General features: G+C 47.8%; 1 protein-coding gene across 1 annotated transcript; it reads right to left on the reverse strand.

Moving 5' to 3' along the window:
- Positions 1-1,733: 1,733 nt before the first annotated feature.
- On the reverse strand, positions 1,734-8,729 carry LOC124708692 (U-box domain-containing protein 44-like). The gene is made up of 4 exons (XM_047240365.1): positions 8,643-8,729; positions 4,967-5,512; positions 4,573-4,882; positions 1,734-3,670 (listed from the first exon to the last, which is right to left on the reverse strand). The coding sequence occupies exons 2-4, from the start codon at positions 5,495-5,497 to the stop codon at positions 2,088-2,090; spliced, it is 2,424 nt and encodes an 807-aa protein (XP_047096321.1). The 5' UTR covers positions 5,498-5,512; positions 8,643-8,729; the 3' UTR covers positions 1,734-2,087.
- Positions 8,730-15,262: the final 6,533 nt, after the last annotated feature.

Below are 15,262 nucleotides of genomic sequence, written 5' to 3' on the forward strand. Positions count from 1 at the left end.
TGTCCTTCTGCAATTGGCAAACTGCTGCCAAAAAATTATTCCATATGGCAAATAGAAATTGGCCATGTGTCTGATGACATCACGCGACAAGACTGGCACCTTAATCATTGGCTTGACACCTTAATCATTGGTCTAACATAGTCGACACCATGGTCTTCGCCAGGGGGTACCGCCCCCATGATGGGTTTCCGTTGTCACGACGATGCGGCCCGGCTGGGCTTTGGGCTTTGGCAGGTCATCATGGATCCATGACGGGATACCCTAACCGTCAACCGGACCACCTGCGACACGAGATTCACCACGGTCCGCGAAACCGTTAGAGACACGTGTATGTGACGGTTTTTGGCTATTCGCTGACGAACTAAAATCGATATGGACTTGCGAATTGTTGGTAGTGCTATCTTCGAAATCCTCGCGACCAAGTTTGTGTGGAAGCATGGAAGAATCATGCTCACCGCCGAGTCTCCAGGAAAGAAGTCACCTGAAGCACCAGAAGGCGGCGAGTCAGCGAGACTCATACGACAACTTTCAATTTGTATTATCATGGGTTGTTTGGGAACAGTGATGTGCATAGCATCTGGATGTTGTTGTTACATGGCTATGAGATATATTTGGTTGATGCAAAACACATCGCTACGGTTTGGTGAGTAATTCATGTTTAGGAATATGACTAACATGTATATAGCATATAATATTGATAGCCCCATTTTCCCTACTTCCCTTCTTCTTCCACTTATTTTTTCATTTAAGAATAAGGTTATTATCGAATTTCAACCAAAGCAGTGAGCCTACGATGTTTTGAACTAACATTAACTTTTCTGTTTTGTGTTTTTTTACGTGCATTATGTTTGGCTTGAAAAAAGCTATCTGTAGTAACGCACGGGCATTCAACTATATATATAATTTATCGATAATGTCATGTCTAAATATAATATTTGACAGCTGGGAAGAATATTTTTGCACCCACCATCCGACGAGCCGCCGCACCCACATGTTTCAGCCCAAAAACTTCATCCCACGCACCTCGCCAGTTCTGCAGGTAATTTTACGGCATAATCCGTTCAAGCCCACGAAATCCATCTCACGGTCTGCGTGTGACGTAAAGTTTCTTTCTTGCTTGTGCAGTATAAATTTACAGCATGAAACATGCATTCATGTGAGGTAATTCTAAAATATACTAACGACGGCTGCAAACTCATTTCACAGTCCATGCATGTTAGGTGGATTTTACATTGAAATTTTTTGGTGAACAACCTGATTTAATTAGTTATTTAGAAGAGACATTATCCTATGGCAAACAAAATGTTGTTCTATTGTTCACCAAAGGATTCAAATACTAACTGAATCCGTGTTGAAAGGAGGGCTTTTTAGAGCCACTAATTACAACTCCAATAGCTTAACTACCGCAGGAAATAACACACCTGGCCAACACAATCATGTCAGTCTCTTGCATGCTAGCTCCCGTCTCCCTCCGCATAATGACTAGAATCACATCATTTTTGCAAGATTTATATCGTCCTGTTAAAATATATAGTTTAGCCCTTTCCAAAGGTTCGAACTTTTAAAAATTTTGGCTAGTGCATCAATCTAATATCGCATCGGAGTTACAAGGTATCAGGATCAAATCTTACCCAATGCACCATTTAATTTATTCCAAATAGTTGCAGCCCCAATTACCCACCTCTAGTGTCTTACCATTTGGTGCCTGGGCAATCACCACTGAACGGAATAAATGAAAAGTACGGAGTACAATTTTCCTTTATGCAAGATCTCCCTGATTTCCTTTGGGATTTCAACCCAAGAGGAGACCTACGTATAATTATTGTACGAACACAAGAAGAATATCACCCTATGGATCTGCCCATCTGAATAATACAGATACAACAAGCTTACAGGGGAGAATATATACACCATACTATACACACGAACAATACCTTCAGTTCTCATTCAGTCAATCTGGTCGGTTTGGGAACTATTTGGAGAGCGATAGTCAGCGCGACAATCTTGAGCTGGGAACAAAATCATTGGCTTGAGATTTGGCATGCACAAACCTTTGAACTCTGTGTTCTTACATTCGCATAACACCATCATTGTGCCCCCATCTTCGAAAATATCCCCGAGAAATTGGGCAGTTTATCAACATGCTTTAGTGCTCGCTCTGCAATTTGTCTTGTTTTGAAGTCACCATGCCTGAAAGCTTCAACTAAGGCCGTCCCAACATTTTGGTTTCCTGAGATCTCGTAAGCTATTTCATGCGTCCTGAGGATCCTCTCCACGGCCCAGACCGCTTGCTGCCTCAGTGCCTCAGTTCGATTCTCACACAACACATCAAGAATCAATTTGACCCCTTCCGCATCGCACAAGACCATCACACCCTGATCAATGTCCACTCCATCCTCCAATAATGTGGACAATGCTGTTAGAGAGGCTTCAACGACTTTCTCATTGTTGTGATCCAAACAAGCAACCAACTTCTCCACCACCTTCCCTTCCAAGAGACAGAAGCTCTCCCTTGAAGAACATATCCCATGATGAACTCTGCACTCCCCGGTTGACACAGACTTCTGGCTGATGCATGGAAATATTGAAAAACACAATCCTGGGGTGGAAGGTGGCAGTACCTTTGTTAGATGCTTTGATTGGCGAGAGAGATTCCCTAATGCAGTGGCAGAGACAATCTGGACAGTATCAAGACCATTCATCTGAAGCAGATCAGTAAATAGTGCAGTGAGATTGTATTGGCGAGCAACAGCAATGATATCTGGATCATCTTCCAAGATAAATGTGATACGGGAGATTATCCTAACAAGACCTTCAAGAAAAGGATTGACAAAACGTCCTCCACGACTCTCCCCTTGTCTAATCATCATCACTTTTGATATGATTGTGGTGAAGGCCCCATCTTGCACAAGATGTCTAGTGAGCACTGAATCCTGCAGTGGAAGATCAGCTACAAGGCCAGCAGCTGGAGCTTGCTCTTCGGAAATGCCGTTGTTGTCACCAATGACCCTAATCAAGCTGCTGAGTTGACTAAAATTTCCACGAAAAGCATCAGCCAATTCTAGTCCCATACATGGTGATATATTATTCAAAAGCTTGATGGAAGCCATGCGAACCTCTCTTTGAGGTGCTTCAACAAACTGTATCAAACTAACAGTGGCACCAGAGCTTTTAATGGCATCAACTATGCCTTGGACAGTAGCAGAAGAGCTAGTTAGACCAACAAGGACCTGGAGTAACTTGCACTCGATTGCAGGCCCTGTATTACTGATGAGATGAAGCAGATTGTGAATAATTTCTTCAGATACTAAGGTCTGGCGGCTGTGATCTAGTGGAATGGACTGAAAATTTGCACCCGATGCCACAACATTTGCAAGAATTGTTGCTGATACCTCCTTCAACCTCATTGGAAGCTGATTACTGCCAACTGTAAAGAGGTCTGTTATCAGAGGTGGAAGAATACCTGCTTCAATTAGTATCTTTGCGCTGATATCGTAAGATGAAATTTGGTTTAATGACTTCAGAGCTGCTTCTCTGGCCTCCAGGTTCCCAATTTTCATGATGTTGACTAGTGCACAGCCTGCGGTTTGCGCCACTAAGGCCTTCATATCGTTGCTTAAGACAAGCTCCCCAAGATAAGCAGCCATGGATAATTGGGTATCAGGTGAGCCTGATAATGGACAAAATAAGCAATGGGTACACGACCAAAGAAGATTGAATTTCATAATAACTAGATAACAATTATTCTACAAAACTAGATAATGCTTATAACGTTTCAATCAGTACCATTTGGAAATTACATAATGCATGAACTCAATAGCACATTGTTAATACTACCTCCGTCTAACAATAGGTGTCTTAATTTTGTCTAGGTATGGATGTATCTAGACACATCTTGCTTATAGATACATCCGTACCTAAAAAAACTTGAGACGCCTGGGAGTAATTACTGTAATTCTCTAACTCGGTATGTGCTTAACTTCTTATTTGGCACAAATAATTAACAAGATAAATATGAATTGGCCCCAAAATAATGATGCTAGATAGAACCTGCACAAACCAAAATGGGGTGATTCTTATACATGCACGGGAGTAGCATACTACGATGACAAAGCTATAGATGAGTGAACGGAAACAATGGCTAGCAAATTCTACATCTTAAACATGCAGCAAACCCATGATTCCTTACCCCCGTCTTCAAAACTAATAAAAACTCTTCAGGTAGTCGGCTTGTTAATAAACAACGCCCCTACATGAAGAATACCTCTGCATAGGTGACAATTTTTCTTCTTTAAAAACTAGAAAATGACAGACTTTGTATGCCTATGGTAGCAAGTAGTGGTGAAGAATGAACATCCAATATTGGTGTATGGGAGAAAAGAGAAACAAGAAAGGAATACAGGAAAATCCTAACACAGCTGAGAAGTGAAGTGATTAGAATACCAGGCAGAATGTATTACCTCTGTATTGTATCATAGCAACGACAATAGACAAAATCTCTCTACTTTTTCACAAAAGGAAACAGAAACACACTCTCTAGTTTTTAAGAACAGCAAAGGATATAAATTATACCTTGAAGGAGAAGCCTAAGAAGGGGTTGCAGTCTACCATTTTCAGCCATTTGTCTAACATTCTTTTCACAGCTCTCTAAATTTACCAGTGTTTTCTCAGCCCAATCAATTGTCAATACGTTTTCTACTTTACTACTTGACAAGCCAACAAGTATGAGGATGGCTCCAGGAACACTCCCGATTTTTTCTGAAAGAGGTTTGTATTCCGAAAGTTCATATAACAGAGATGCAGCTTGTTCTTTCTCTTGGACATGCCCATGAGATAAGAACTTCACAATTGTACGAATGTTATCCCCGGCAGCAATCTCATCCTGCGGAGAATACCCCGAGATATTAGAAACACAAGAGCCATGATAAGTTGAACACAAAAAGAAACTAGATTCATAAAATGGCACCTTGTTGTCATTATCATCTTTTGCTACAAAACGGAGACTTTCCAATGCTTTTTGTCGTACTTTTGTACTGCTATTCTTCAACAACTCAGAAACCAAGCTTATCAAGCCAAGCTTCCTCACTACATGCCTGCTAGATCTACTTCTCTGACATATCTCTGCAACATATTCAAGTGCTTGCACAGTATCACTTTCTGAACTCTCAGAAGTTAATAATTTACGAGCTACATCAAGTTTGGCTGCCTCATTTCGATGCATCCATTCATCAATAGTGTTTTTTAGAGCAATACTCGGATTTAACTCGGTACTACTGAGCTCCTTTCTAGTAACAGGGCAGATAAGTCTCCTTCCACTGCTATCAGATTCCTTAAACCACTTCAAAATGGCTTGACATTCGAATGTAGCACCGCTCTCTAAAGTGACAGGATCCCGCATAATTTGTTTTGTGAGTGGACACAGAAAAGATTCATATATAGGCTCAACACGCAAGCTGTCAGTGGACGAATCATAATGGCCATCCTGACCTTCTGCCATCACTTAACCACAACACTGCAAAAATGTTCAGATGCAATAAATTTTGCTGAAAAAAAGTATTGTGGGTTCATAAGTAAGAACCCACGAATGAAAGACATGCAACAAATAGAATGGAAATTGTTACAAATTTGCAAATGGAACTCCTGAAACATATACTTGAACTAAGAAAAAATAGTTAGATGCGATGATACCATGGTACCCAAATAACCTTTCATTCATTCCACTATTGCAATAGATAACACGTTAGATGAGACGAGACACATAGACTAATATCATCAAAGAGCGGTAGAAGATCATATCAGCTTTGAAATGATCTTCCAGTTCCGTGGAGAAATCACACAATGTCCCTTATTTGCAGTCATTAACAGAACAAAAGGAAAAAAAAAACAGAACGAAAGATCATGTCTGACATTATATGAGAGCCAGACATAATCAAAAGTCCCTAAAAAATATTTTCTATGCGTATATATTTTTATGTAAATGCATTACACTAAGAGCTAAGTTAGATAATACTTTCTCTGTACTCGGAAGCAACCAACATAACCAGTCTCTTACCCCTTCAACACCCAGCCGCCACTATCTAAAGGTAAATTGGCTTCAGGGCAAACTAGGCCGGGCAAAAGGGATGAATATTACCTCAGTCCAACGAGTTAGGAGAGTGAACCGCAGGAAATGGCGACAACGATGGCGGGACCAGCTAAGTTGTTTTTGGGCCAGCAGAAGATGTTTTTGCTACCGGCGCTCCCGACTCACTCCCAACACAAAGGAGGGCAAGCGGGGGCGCCGGCAGAACGGGCGTCTTCGGTGGGACCCGCCTGCCAGTGACACATCGTGGCGTCAAAGCCTCGTCTCCCACGGCCGCAGCTTTCCCATCAGCAGCGAGCAGGCTCTCGTCGCATCAATGGCACGGGGCAGCATTAATGCGACGCCACGGCTTCGCGACGCGCCTGCTCGCCTGTATATGTACCGCTCTTTCCCCTCACGCCGCACACAGTCGAGATCTCGCCATCCACCTAGAAAAATCCTAGCGCCATCCACCCACCAGCCGCCGCAGCCATGGCCGAGCGCTACGAAGGGTACGGAGCCACCGCGAACGGCTTCGGTCGCCACACCCTGCACAAGGAGGCGCGCGCTCTACGTGGCGGGGTACATGGCCCCGCCGAACATGCGCGCGCCCAAGGTGGCGGCTGAGCGCGGGATGCATCCCGATCCCGCTGGAGCCGCGCGGGAATGCGTGCACGCAGGAGATGCACCAGCACTACTACGGCGAGCTCACGCCGGAGCAACACGCGGACCCGCGCTGGGACCTGGAGAACGCCACGAACTGGGACGGCTTCTTCAGGCAGCGGCGCCTCTTCGAGCTCAGCCGCTACGAAGGGAACGGGTCATCGCCCGCGAAAAACAACCCATCAGCAATTCCTCCCGGCCGAAGAAGCCGAAGACAGAGGAGCCGGAGTGGACTCCGCCTGAGGAGTACCGCACCGGCCAGCTCCACTACGCCGCCGCAGATGACCCAGAGGAGTTCTAGGGCAGAGGGCGAGCCTCCTAGCGTCGTTCAACGATGTTCCGCCGACGTCCGACGACTTCACGCTGGCGTGGTCGCGGTCCGAGGCCAGAAGGAGGCAGCTGAGCGCACGCGCCGCCACAGAATCCTCGTCGAGTTTGAGGACTCGCTGCCGCAGCGACGTGGGAATTCCGGCCAAGGCTGCAGCAGCCGGGCACCCGGTCCCCAAGGACGACGGCAGCTTCGTCGAGGATGGCAGCGACTACAACGTCTTCTACCGCCACCTGGAGCTGAACTAGTTCTTTTTTTCCTTTTTGTAAGATGTTTATGATGAACTCGGTTCGATCGGCGCCGTGTTGGCGCCAAATTATCTATCTATCTATCACCGTTTTTAAATTTGAATACGATTTGGGGGTGATACAGGGGGCACGACTGGGTAAATCGAGCCCCCATAAAAAAATTCTCGCCGGCGCCCCCCATACTGCCGTTAAAAGAGGCTTTACCGGACGCTGTATAGGGAGGACGGCTGGAGATGCTCTTATTACGCGTTGGTTAGAAGGGGCAAGCGAGGCAGGGCCTTCAACTGGACAAGCAACACAAATGCCGCGCGTACCACGGAGACGATCCGCGGACAGCAAGGTACCGCGGCCACCGCAATTCACACCGCCGCGGCGGCACTATCCGGCTATGGCGGCGGGGACGAGAGGCAGAGAAGCCCAGGAGTCTGGTTGCAGGATCTGCCGCGGACGATACGGTGGCGGTGGGGCGGCGAAGCAGAGGGCGAAAGCCGGGAAGGGGAGCGGAAGGGGATGCTTCTCGGCGCAGGTGCTGCTAGACTCCTACTCATAGCCTGCTGTGAGTGGGTAAGCAATGCTGGGCGGGCGTGGGGGACCCTCACGTACCGGAGACGATGCCAACGCCTGCTGTTTTGCGGTAGACCGGTAGTGGACTGGCATGGTGGCGCTGAGAAGCCCTCCGACTCAGAGGGTGTTTGGTTGAGCTGTGGCTTTCAAATAAGCAGCTGTGGGCTGTGAGCTGTGGCAGAGCTGCTGTCCTGGAAAGCTGCTGTGACTAGTGGAACCAGTTTGGCAAACTAGTTGTTGGCTGCCGGCTGTTGGTAGTGAGAAGACTTGAAATGCCCTTGGGATAGAGAGAGCTTATGTATATATTGTTTACATATAAATTTACTGTTAATGGCCTAATCATCTATTTTTATTCCACTTGAATTTAAGCTATTCTACCTGTGTGAATAGGTCCATAAGACAGGGTAAATTCTAACGGAGCAAATATTACATTACAAGGTCGTTATATATTAGAGACGCACTACCAAAATATAGTACTTGTTCTTATATTACATGTTCGTTTGAATACACGCAAGAAAGGGTTCTTCTCTTCTTCATCTTCTATGGGCTTGGTCTTGCGTTTGCCCAATATTTTACCTTGTTTCTTCTTTGATGAAACATGTCCATGCAGCAACTCATTCAATATACCACATCTATGTACAGAACCTAAATCCATGCATACTAGAATCTGTACCATGTGCAGCAGCAACCATACATACTATACTAGGGAACCGAGTGCAGTAGTCTCTACATCAATTATTGCCAAAGGAAAAAAAAAAACAGAGATGAGAATCTCTACCGTGTGGAGTAGCAGCAGGCCAAGAAGAGAACCGAGGAGCAGCACCAGCACAGGTCGGTGAGCGTCGACGTTCTCCGGCGGTGGGCGTCGAGGCTCGCCGGTGCGTCCAGTGGCCGGCGGTCCGATTCGGTTGGTCTGAAGCTAGATGCGGTGGGGGGGCCAGGAGGAAAGGTCGATTGGGCCGGGTCCCGGGGATGCAAAGGACAACAGAGGAGAGTACACGGCCGGCGGCGCAGGAGAAGAGGGAAAAGTCGGCCGGAGCTAGGGTTCGGTGGGAGGAGCTCTCCCTGCCATGGCTGCAGTGGGGGAAAATGAGCAGCGGTTGACGGAAACGACTGGTTTTCCAGGAGGGTCTTCGTTTATGTGCTTTGACTTCCTAGTGTAAATAAGCTGCTCTGGCTGTCCAAACGCTAGCGTCCGTTTGCGCCGGGCTGCAGACGCTAAAATACTTGGTTTTTGTCCGCGCGTCCATTTGCGTCGGGATCTACTCCACCGGGGCGGCACATTTATTTTGTTTCTTTTTTTCATCTTCTCCATTTAAACATAGTTTCAAATATTACATTTTGAAACATGATTTTACACAAACTAACACATAGTTTGGAACATGGTTTACACAAACTAACATATAGTTTGAACCATGGTCGACACAAATATAAATTTTAAAAAAAAAAATAAAGCTAGTTGTGTTGATTTCCGTATGTTCGCTGCCAAGAAAGAACATTCGAGGGCACACCCAATCACCCAAACTGGAAAATCCAGCGGGAGGAGACGGTGCCCTTGTTGGTTCTACCGAGGAAGAATATCCAGAAACCTCGACTACTGGCTTCGTCTGGCCCGTAGCCAGATTCGCTGCAAAGAAAGAACACTCTAAGTTCTAACTATCGGTGTCCGAGCCGGATTCGCCGGTGTAGTACTGCCTGCGGCAGGTTGTGTCATCGAACGCCTTGACGATCATCTCGCCGTCCCCCTCGTAGAGAAGGTGAGCGGCGGCCGGGCTCGAGCGCGAGGTCACGGGCGAACTTGTCCCGCCCCATGTGCAGGTACATCTTGCCATGCCCGTCGAACAGGACATCCACGGCCCAGCGGCAGAAGTTGCAGCTGGCCTCCCGTAGACTGCGCCGGCTCGACGCCGTCGACGAACTCGACGAATTTGTCCGGGAGCCGCTTGATGCCGAGTGGGTCATCGTCGATGCGGAGGAGGAACTCGAAGCAGTGCTCCTCCTGCGAGGACGAGGAGGGCGCAGGTGACGGCGAGCGTGGGGCCGTAGCTGCTCCACCACGGCGGCCCCTGCCCCGGCCACGGGGGCGCCCAGGGCCGCGGCCTCGACCGCCTCGCCGGCCACCAGGACCGGCCATGGGCTACCTCGCGGGCCTGGATGCGTCGCAGGAACACCTAGGCGGCGCTACGGTCGAGCTTTTTGTGGCGGCTAGGGTTTCTTTGGAGGAGTGGATGAGGAAGAAGAACGCGCGCCCTCTTTATATAGGCCGGAGGCATGCGGTAGCCGCGGGACGCGTGGCGTCGCCATTAACGTGGTTGGCGGAGGTGGGCGGCCGCTCGGCAGCCGAGGCAACGCCATTAACGTGGCGCAGAGTGTCGAAGCGACGCAGTGACGCAGTTGCTGGCGCGTTTGAGAAGACGCATCGACGCAGGGTCGCTGCCAGGCGGGCCTGACGAAACGTCCGCTAGATGCGAGCGGACGTTTCCGGACGTCCGCAGAGACGCATCCGAGGCGCATATTTGGGCTAGGTTTGCGTCTCCGCGGACGGCCCGGTCACTTTGTGTCGCCCCGCTGGAGGTGGTGCCAGACGCATTTCCGGTCACGGCGGACGAAAACGGTCGCTGAGCGACCGTTTGCATCGCGCCCCTAGAGATTCCCTTAGGCTTTGGCTTATAAGAGCATCTCTAGTAGTATCCCTAAACCCTCAAATTCTCAAAAATAATCGTTATTTTACAGTTTTCGATGACGTAGACTAGAACCCCTTAACCCTCGAACCCTCAAAAAAAATTAAGGGCCGGACCCATATTTCATATTCTCCTCCCAACATGTACATGTGAGGGTTGGAGAGGCCCAACCCCTACAACCTCTATTCCCCCACATGCGCGCGGGAGGGAAGTTTCAGTCCGCGCCCCGCCCGTCGCCCCTGCCGCCACCGGCTGCCCCGCGCTATGGAGCCCGCCGCCTCCGCCCTCCCGCCCACCTCCTCCGTCGTTGGCCCCGTCGCCTCGCTCGCCGGCCCCGCTGCCTCCCGCCCGTCGCCCGCCCGTGCGGTCCGGTGCGGAGGTGGTCGCGGTGGCCGCCGCCACGCACGTCGGCGCGAAACGGCGACGGCTGGGCAGCACATCGTGCTGCCGCAGCCCGCCACCGCCCCGGCCCCGCTCGTCGCTCCTGCCCCGGCCATCGCCGCCCCGCCGGTCGCCAAGGCCCGTCGGAAGAAGGCGACGCTGGGGCCAAAGAAGCCTGCGGGCACCAAGCCCGCCATCAAGAAGACCACCGCGCGGAAGAAGGCCGCGCCGGCGCCCACAATCGCCGATCCTCCAACCGTCTTGCACGAGGTGTTCGATGTAATGCCCACATCGGTACCATCATTGTTAATAACAAGAGGAAGATACTAATGAAGCTATTACTGCCATGCTTGCTGATTATTCTTTTAAGGGAAGTTACCAGAAAGCATGGAGATCCAGATATTCCTACTATTCCTTGTACTATTAAGAATACTTATGTGAAATATGCTCTATGTGATCTTGGAGCAGGGGTAAATGTCATGCCAACCTCTCTTTATAAGAAGCTCAACTTAAATAAGTTAGTTCCCACTGAGGTTCCACTTCAAATGGCTGATAAATCTACTGATTTCCTATTGGTATACGTGAAGATGTTCCTATTATTATTGCTAATGTGCAAATTCCTACGGACATTGTAATATTAGAAATGACTGAAGATGATAATTTATCTATTATTCTTGCTAGACATTTTCTAAATACTGCAGGGGCTGTTATAAATTGCACTGAAAGCAAGGTCACCTTCCATGTAAAGAGCATCAAGGGGTTCCCCTCATTCATCCCATTGAGTTCTTTCTCCTCTCCTCTCCCTCACTTGTGTTCCCGAAGTTTAGAACGTGTGTAGGTTGGGGTATTGTCCACCACCCGCACATTTTCATGCTGCTGGAAGTCCGAATCTTTCTACTTCCGTTGCTTCGCTGGACCGGAGCACGGGGGACGTCTATACACCGTACGTGTGTAGAACTGCGGAGGCGCGACACTTGGAGCGGTTCATCGTTGGACTTCTTCACGACTTTGAGGTCAGCGTCGACGTACAACTTCATTGTTAATGTTAAGCTTTTCAGTCTTCAAGGGTATGAACACCTAATCCCTCCGCTACTTTGCATCTCCATAGAATAGATCTTGGCTATGTAATTATGTCGTAGGAAAAATTTTGTGTCCTACTTTGGAACCCAACATGTTGAGACATGGCTGGAAGAGGCAGCGAATTCTGTCACTCGTAATCCATCTTAATCCATTCTGTTTGAGAGAATTTAGTTCTTCCGTAACCCATCGTAATCCATTTTGTTTCGCATGGACCAATAGCACTCAACATGGGGGTAATAGCAACTAAACTAGTAAGGGAAGCATCAACTAGTGATGACGACCGTACTTTATATCTTTCACTTTACCGGGCCGGAAAAGCGACACTGTCACGTCTCAGGGCCGTATGCCTGGAGCAAGAAGGTGAAAGGATCTTATGCCGCACCTAGAGGGGGTGAATAGGTGCTAACCAATTTTTAGTTCTTTTTCAATTTAGGCTTGACACAAAGGTAAATTATCTAGATATGCAACTATGTGAATTTACTTATATGACAAGATCAACTACTAAACAAGATATAGTAGAGCTAATAAGGATAGAGGTAACCGAGAGTGGAGCACGTGGAGACACAGAGATGATTCCCGTAGTTCCTTCCTTTTGAGGGGAAGTACATCTACGTTTGGAGGAGTGTGGTCGCCACAAAGGCCAGACCAACGCCACAAAGGCCTCACTCAGGTCTCCTATGAGCAACACCACAAAGACCTAGCCCACTTCCATTAAGGGATTTCCTCGAGGTGGAAATCAGGCCTTTACAAGGTTCTTGGGGCACACATCCACAACCGAATTGGAGGATCCCAATATCTGTAACAACACAACAACAACAACAACAACAACAACAAGAAAAACAAGAACAAGAACAAATCAACCACAAACAACTAGGGTTTCCAAAGAGGAACACTAGCAAAGGGGCACTCAAGCATATGAGGGGGAAATGCAAATCGCTTCGGTGAAGATGTAGATCGGGTCTTCTCCTTCAATTCTCCAAAGATCAAGAGCTTTGGATGGTTGGAGGAGGAGATCTAGTGAATCTTGTGTTTCCTGAGTGGCTCTAATGGTGGATGAACTTGGGCAGGATTGAGCAGCTTGATTTGGAGGAAGAAGGAGGGTATTTATACCCCTCCCAAAATCGAGCCGTTGGTGGAAATTTGGGGGCGGATTATCTGGCCTAAGTAAGGGCCGGATAATCTGCCCCCCCCCCCGGATTATCCGGCCTTCTGAAAATGTCCGGCCAAATATCCGGCCTGGATCCAGGGGCTTACTGAGAGCTCAGCTGAAAAGTCCTTAGCCGTTTTTCAGGGCCCAGATATTTTGCTAATATCCGGCCTGGAAAAAATTTCCTGCTTCCTTTTCTCTTGTTTCTCCACACAAATTCAACCACATATATATATATATATATATATATATATATATATATATAGGGTTGCACTATTCTGAAACCGGTGCTCAGAATATTATTCTGAGCACCACCGGCCCCTATATAAGGTTTATGGCCGAACGGCCCCGCTCCGACCGAGCCCCCCCCCCGCCCCGACCAAAATCCACCTGCCTCGATCCCGCCCCGCTTCCACCCCGTCCTCCACCGCCACCCCGCGCCCGCCACCCGCCTTCCCCCCGTCTCCGCCCCGCCTCCCGCCTCCCGCCTCCGGCGCCATCGCGCGACGACCGAGCTCGCGCGGAGCGACCGAGCTCGCGCGGCGACCGAGCTCGCGCGGAGCGACTGAGCTCGCGCGGAGCGACCGATCTCGCGCGGCGACCGAGCTCGCGCGGCGACCGAGCTCACGCGGCGACCGAGCTCGCGCGGAGCGACCGAGCTCGCGCGGAGCGACCGAGCTCGCGCGGCGACCGAGCTCGCGCGGAGCACACGGGATCTTCTTCTCCGGCGAGCCAACTTCTTCTCCGGCCGAATTCTTCTCTGGCGCGCCCCCCTCTTCTCCGGCGAGTCACTTGAGGGATCCTTCTCTGCATCCTTCTCTGCAAATTCAAGAAATCCAAGCAAATGGATCCTTCAAAATCTAAGAAGATGCAGATTCGACGGAAAAGAGTTGAAGATGTCGTTCCTACAAGATCTTCACCTCGATTTGCTCACAAATCTACTTTGCTCTCGAGATAAAATAAGGGAAACTTGCATATCCGCAGCGGTTACACCTTTGAAACGAAGTACATCTGAACAAAATGAGGTGAGACAATGTTGTACAGCTAGAAACTATAATCTTGAACTTCTCAGTGTACTTCTCTGTTTGTTTTTGTCGAATATTGAAATTGTACTTATTCTGTATGCTTATAGTACTTCTCTGCTTCTACTGCAACTCCAATACTTCTCTTTGAACTTAGTAATGCCTGTGTACTGTACTTCTCTGTTTTGCTAGTTGTACTTAGTAATCCCCTATGACCTGCACTTCCCTGTTTTGCTAGTTGTACTTAGTAATCCTTTTGACCTGTACTTAGCAAATTCAACTTAGCAAATTGAACTTAGTAATGCCTGTATACTGTACTTCTCTGTTTCAGCACATGAACTTTAGTAAAAAATTGAACTTAGTAATGCCTGTGTACTGTACTTCTCTGTTTTGCTAGTTGTACTTAGTAATGCCTGTGTACTGTACTTCTCTGTTTTGCTAGTTGAACTTAGTAATCCCTATGACATGCACTTCCCTGTTTCCCTAGTTGTACTTAGCAAATTGAACTTAGTAATCCCTATGACATGCACTTCCCTGTTTCCCTAGTTGTACTTAGCAAATTGAACTTAGTAATCCCTATGACATGCACTTCCCTGTTTCCCTAGTTGTACTTAGCAAATTGAACTTAGTAATCCCTATGACATGCACTTCCCTGTTTCCCTAGTTGTACTTAGCAAATTGAACTTAGTAATCCCTATGACATGCACTTCCTGTTTCCCTAGTTGTACTTAGCAAATTGAACTTAGTAATCCCTATGACATGCACTTCCCTGTTTCCCTAGTTGTACTTAGCAAATTGAACTTAGTAATCCCTATGACATGCACTTCCCTGTTTCCCTAGTTGTACTTAGTAATCCTTTTGACCTGTACTTAGCAAATTCAACTTGGCAAATTGAACTTAGTAATGCCTGTGTACTGTACTTCTCTGTTTCAGCACATGAACTTTAGTAAAAAATTGAACTTAGTAATCCCTATGACCTGCACTTCTCTGTTTTGCTAGTTGAACTTAGATCTTGAGCTTAGTAAATCCTTTTGTCCTGTACTTATCTGTTATACTAGTTGTACTTAGTAACCTCTGAGTGTTGTAT

Source organism: Lolium rigidum, chromosome 4 (genome assembly GCF_022539505.1).
Source record: "Lolium rigidum isolate FL_2022 chromosome 4, APGP_CSIRO_Lrig_0.1, whole genome shotgun sequence".
NCBI lineage: Eukaryota > Viridiplantae > Streptophyta > Magnoliopsida > Poales > Poaceae > Lolium > Lolium rigidum.

Excerpts from the sequence above, each read along its gene's own strand:
- LOC124708692 (XM_047240365.1), bottom strand. The coding sequence starts at position 5,497 with ATGGCAGAAGGTCAGGATGGCCATTATGATTCGTCCACTGACAGCTTG. Across the intron at positions 4,883-4,966 it reads AAGATGATAATGACAACAAG|GATGAGATTGCTGCCGGGGA; the intron begins GTGCCATTTTAT and ends TATTCTCCGCAG. Across the intron at positions 3,671-4,572 it reads TCTTAGGCTTCTCCTTCAAG|GCTCACCTGATACCCAATTA; the intron begins GTATAATTTATA and ends GTCCATTATCAG.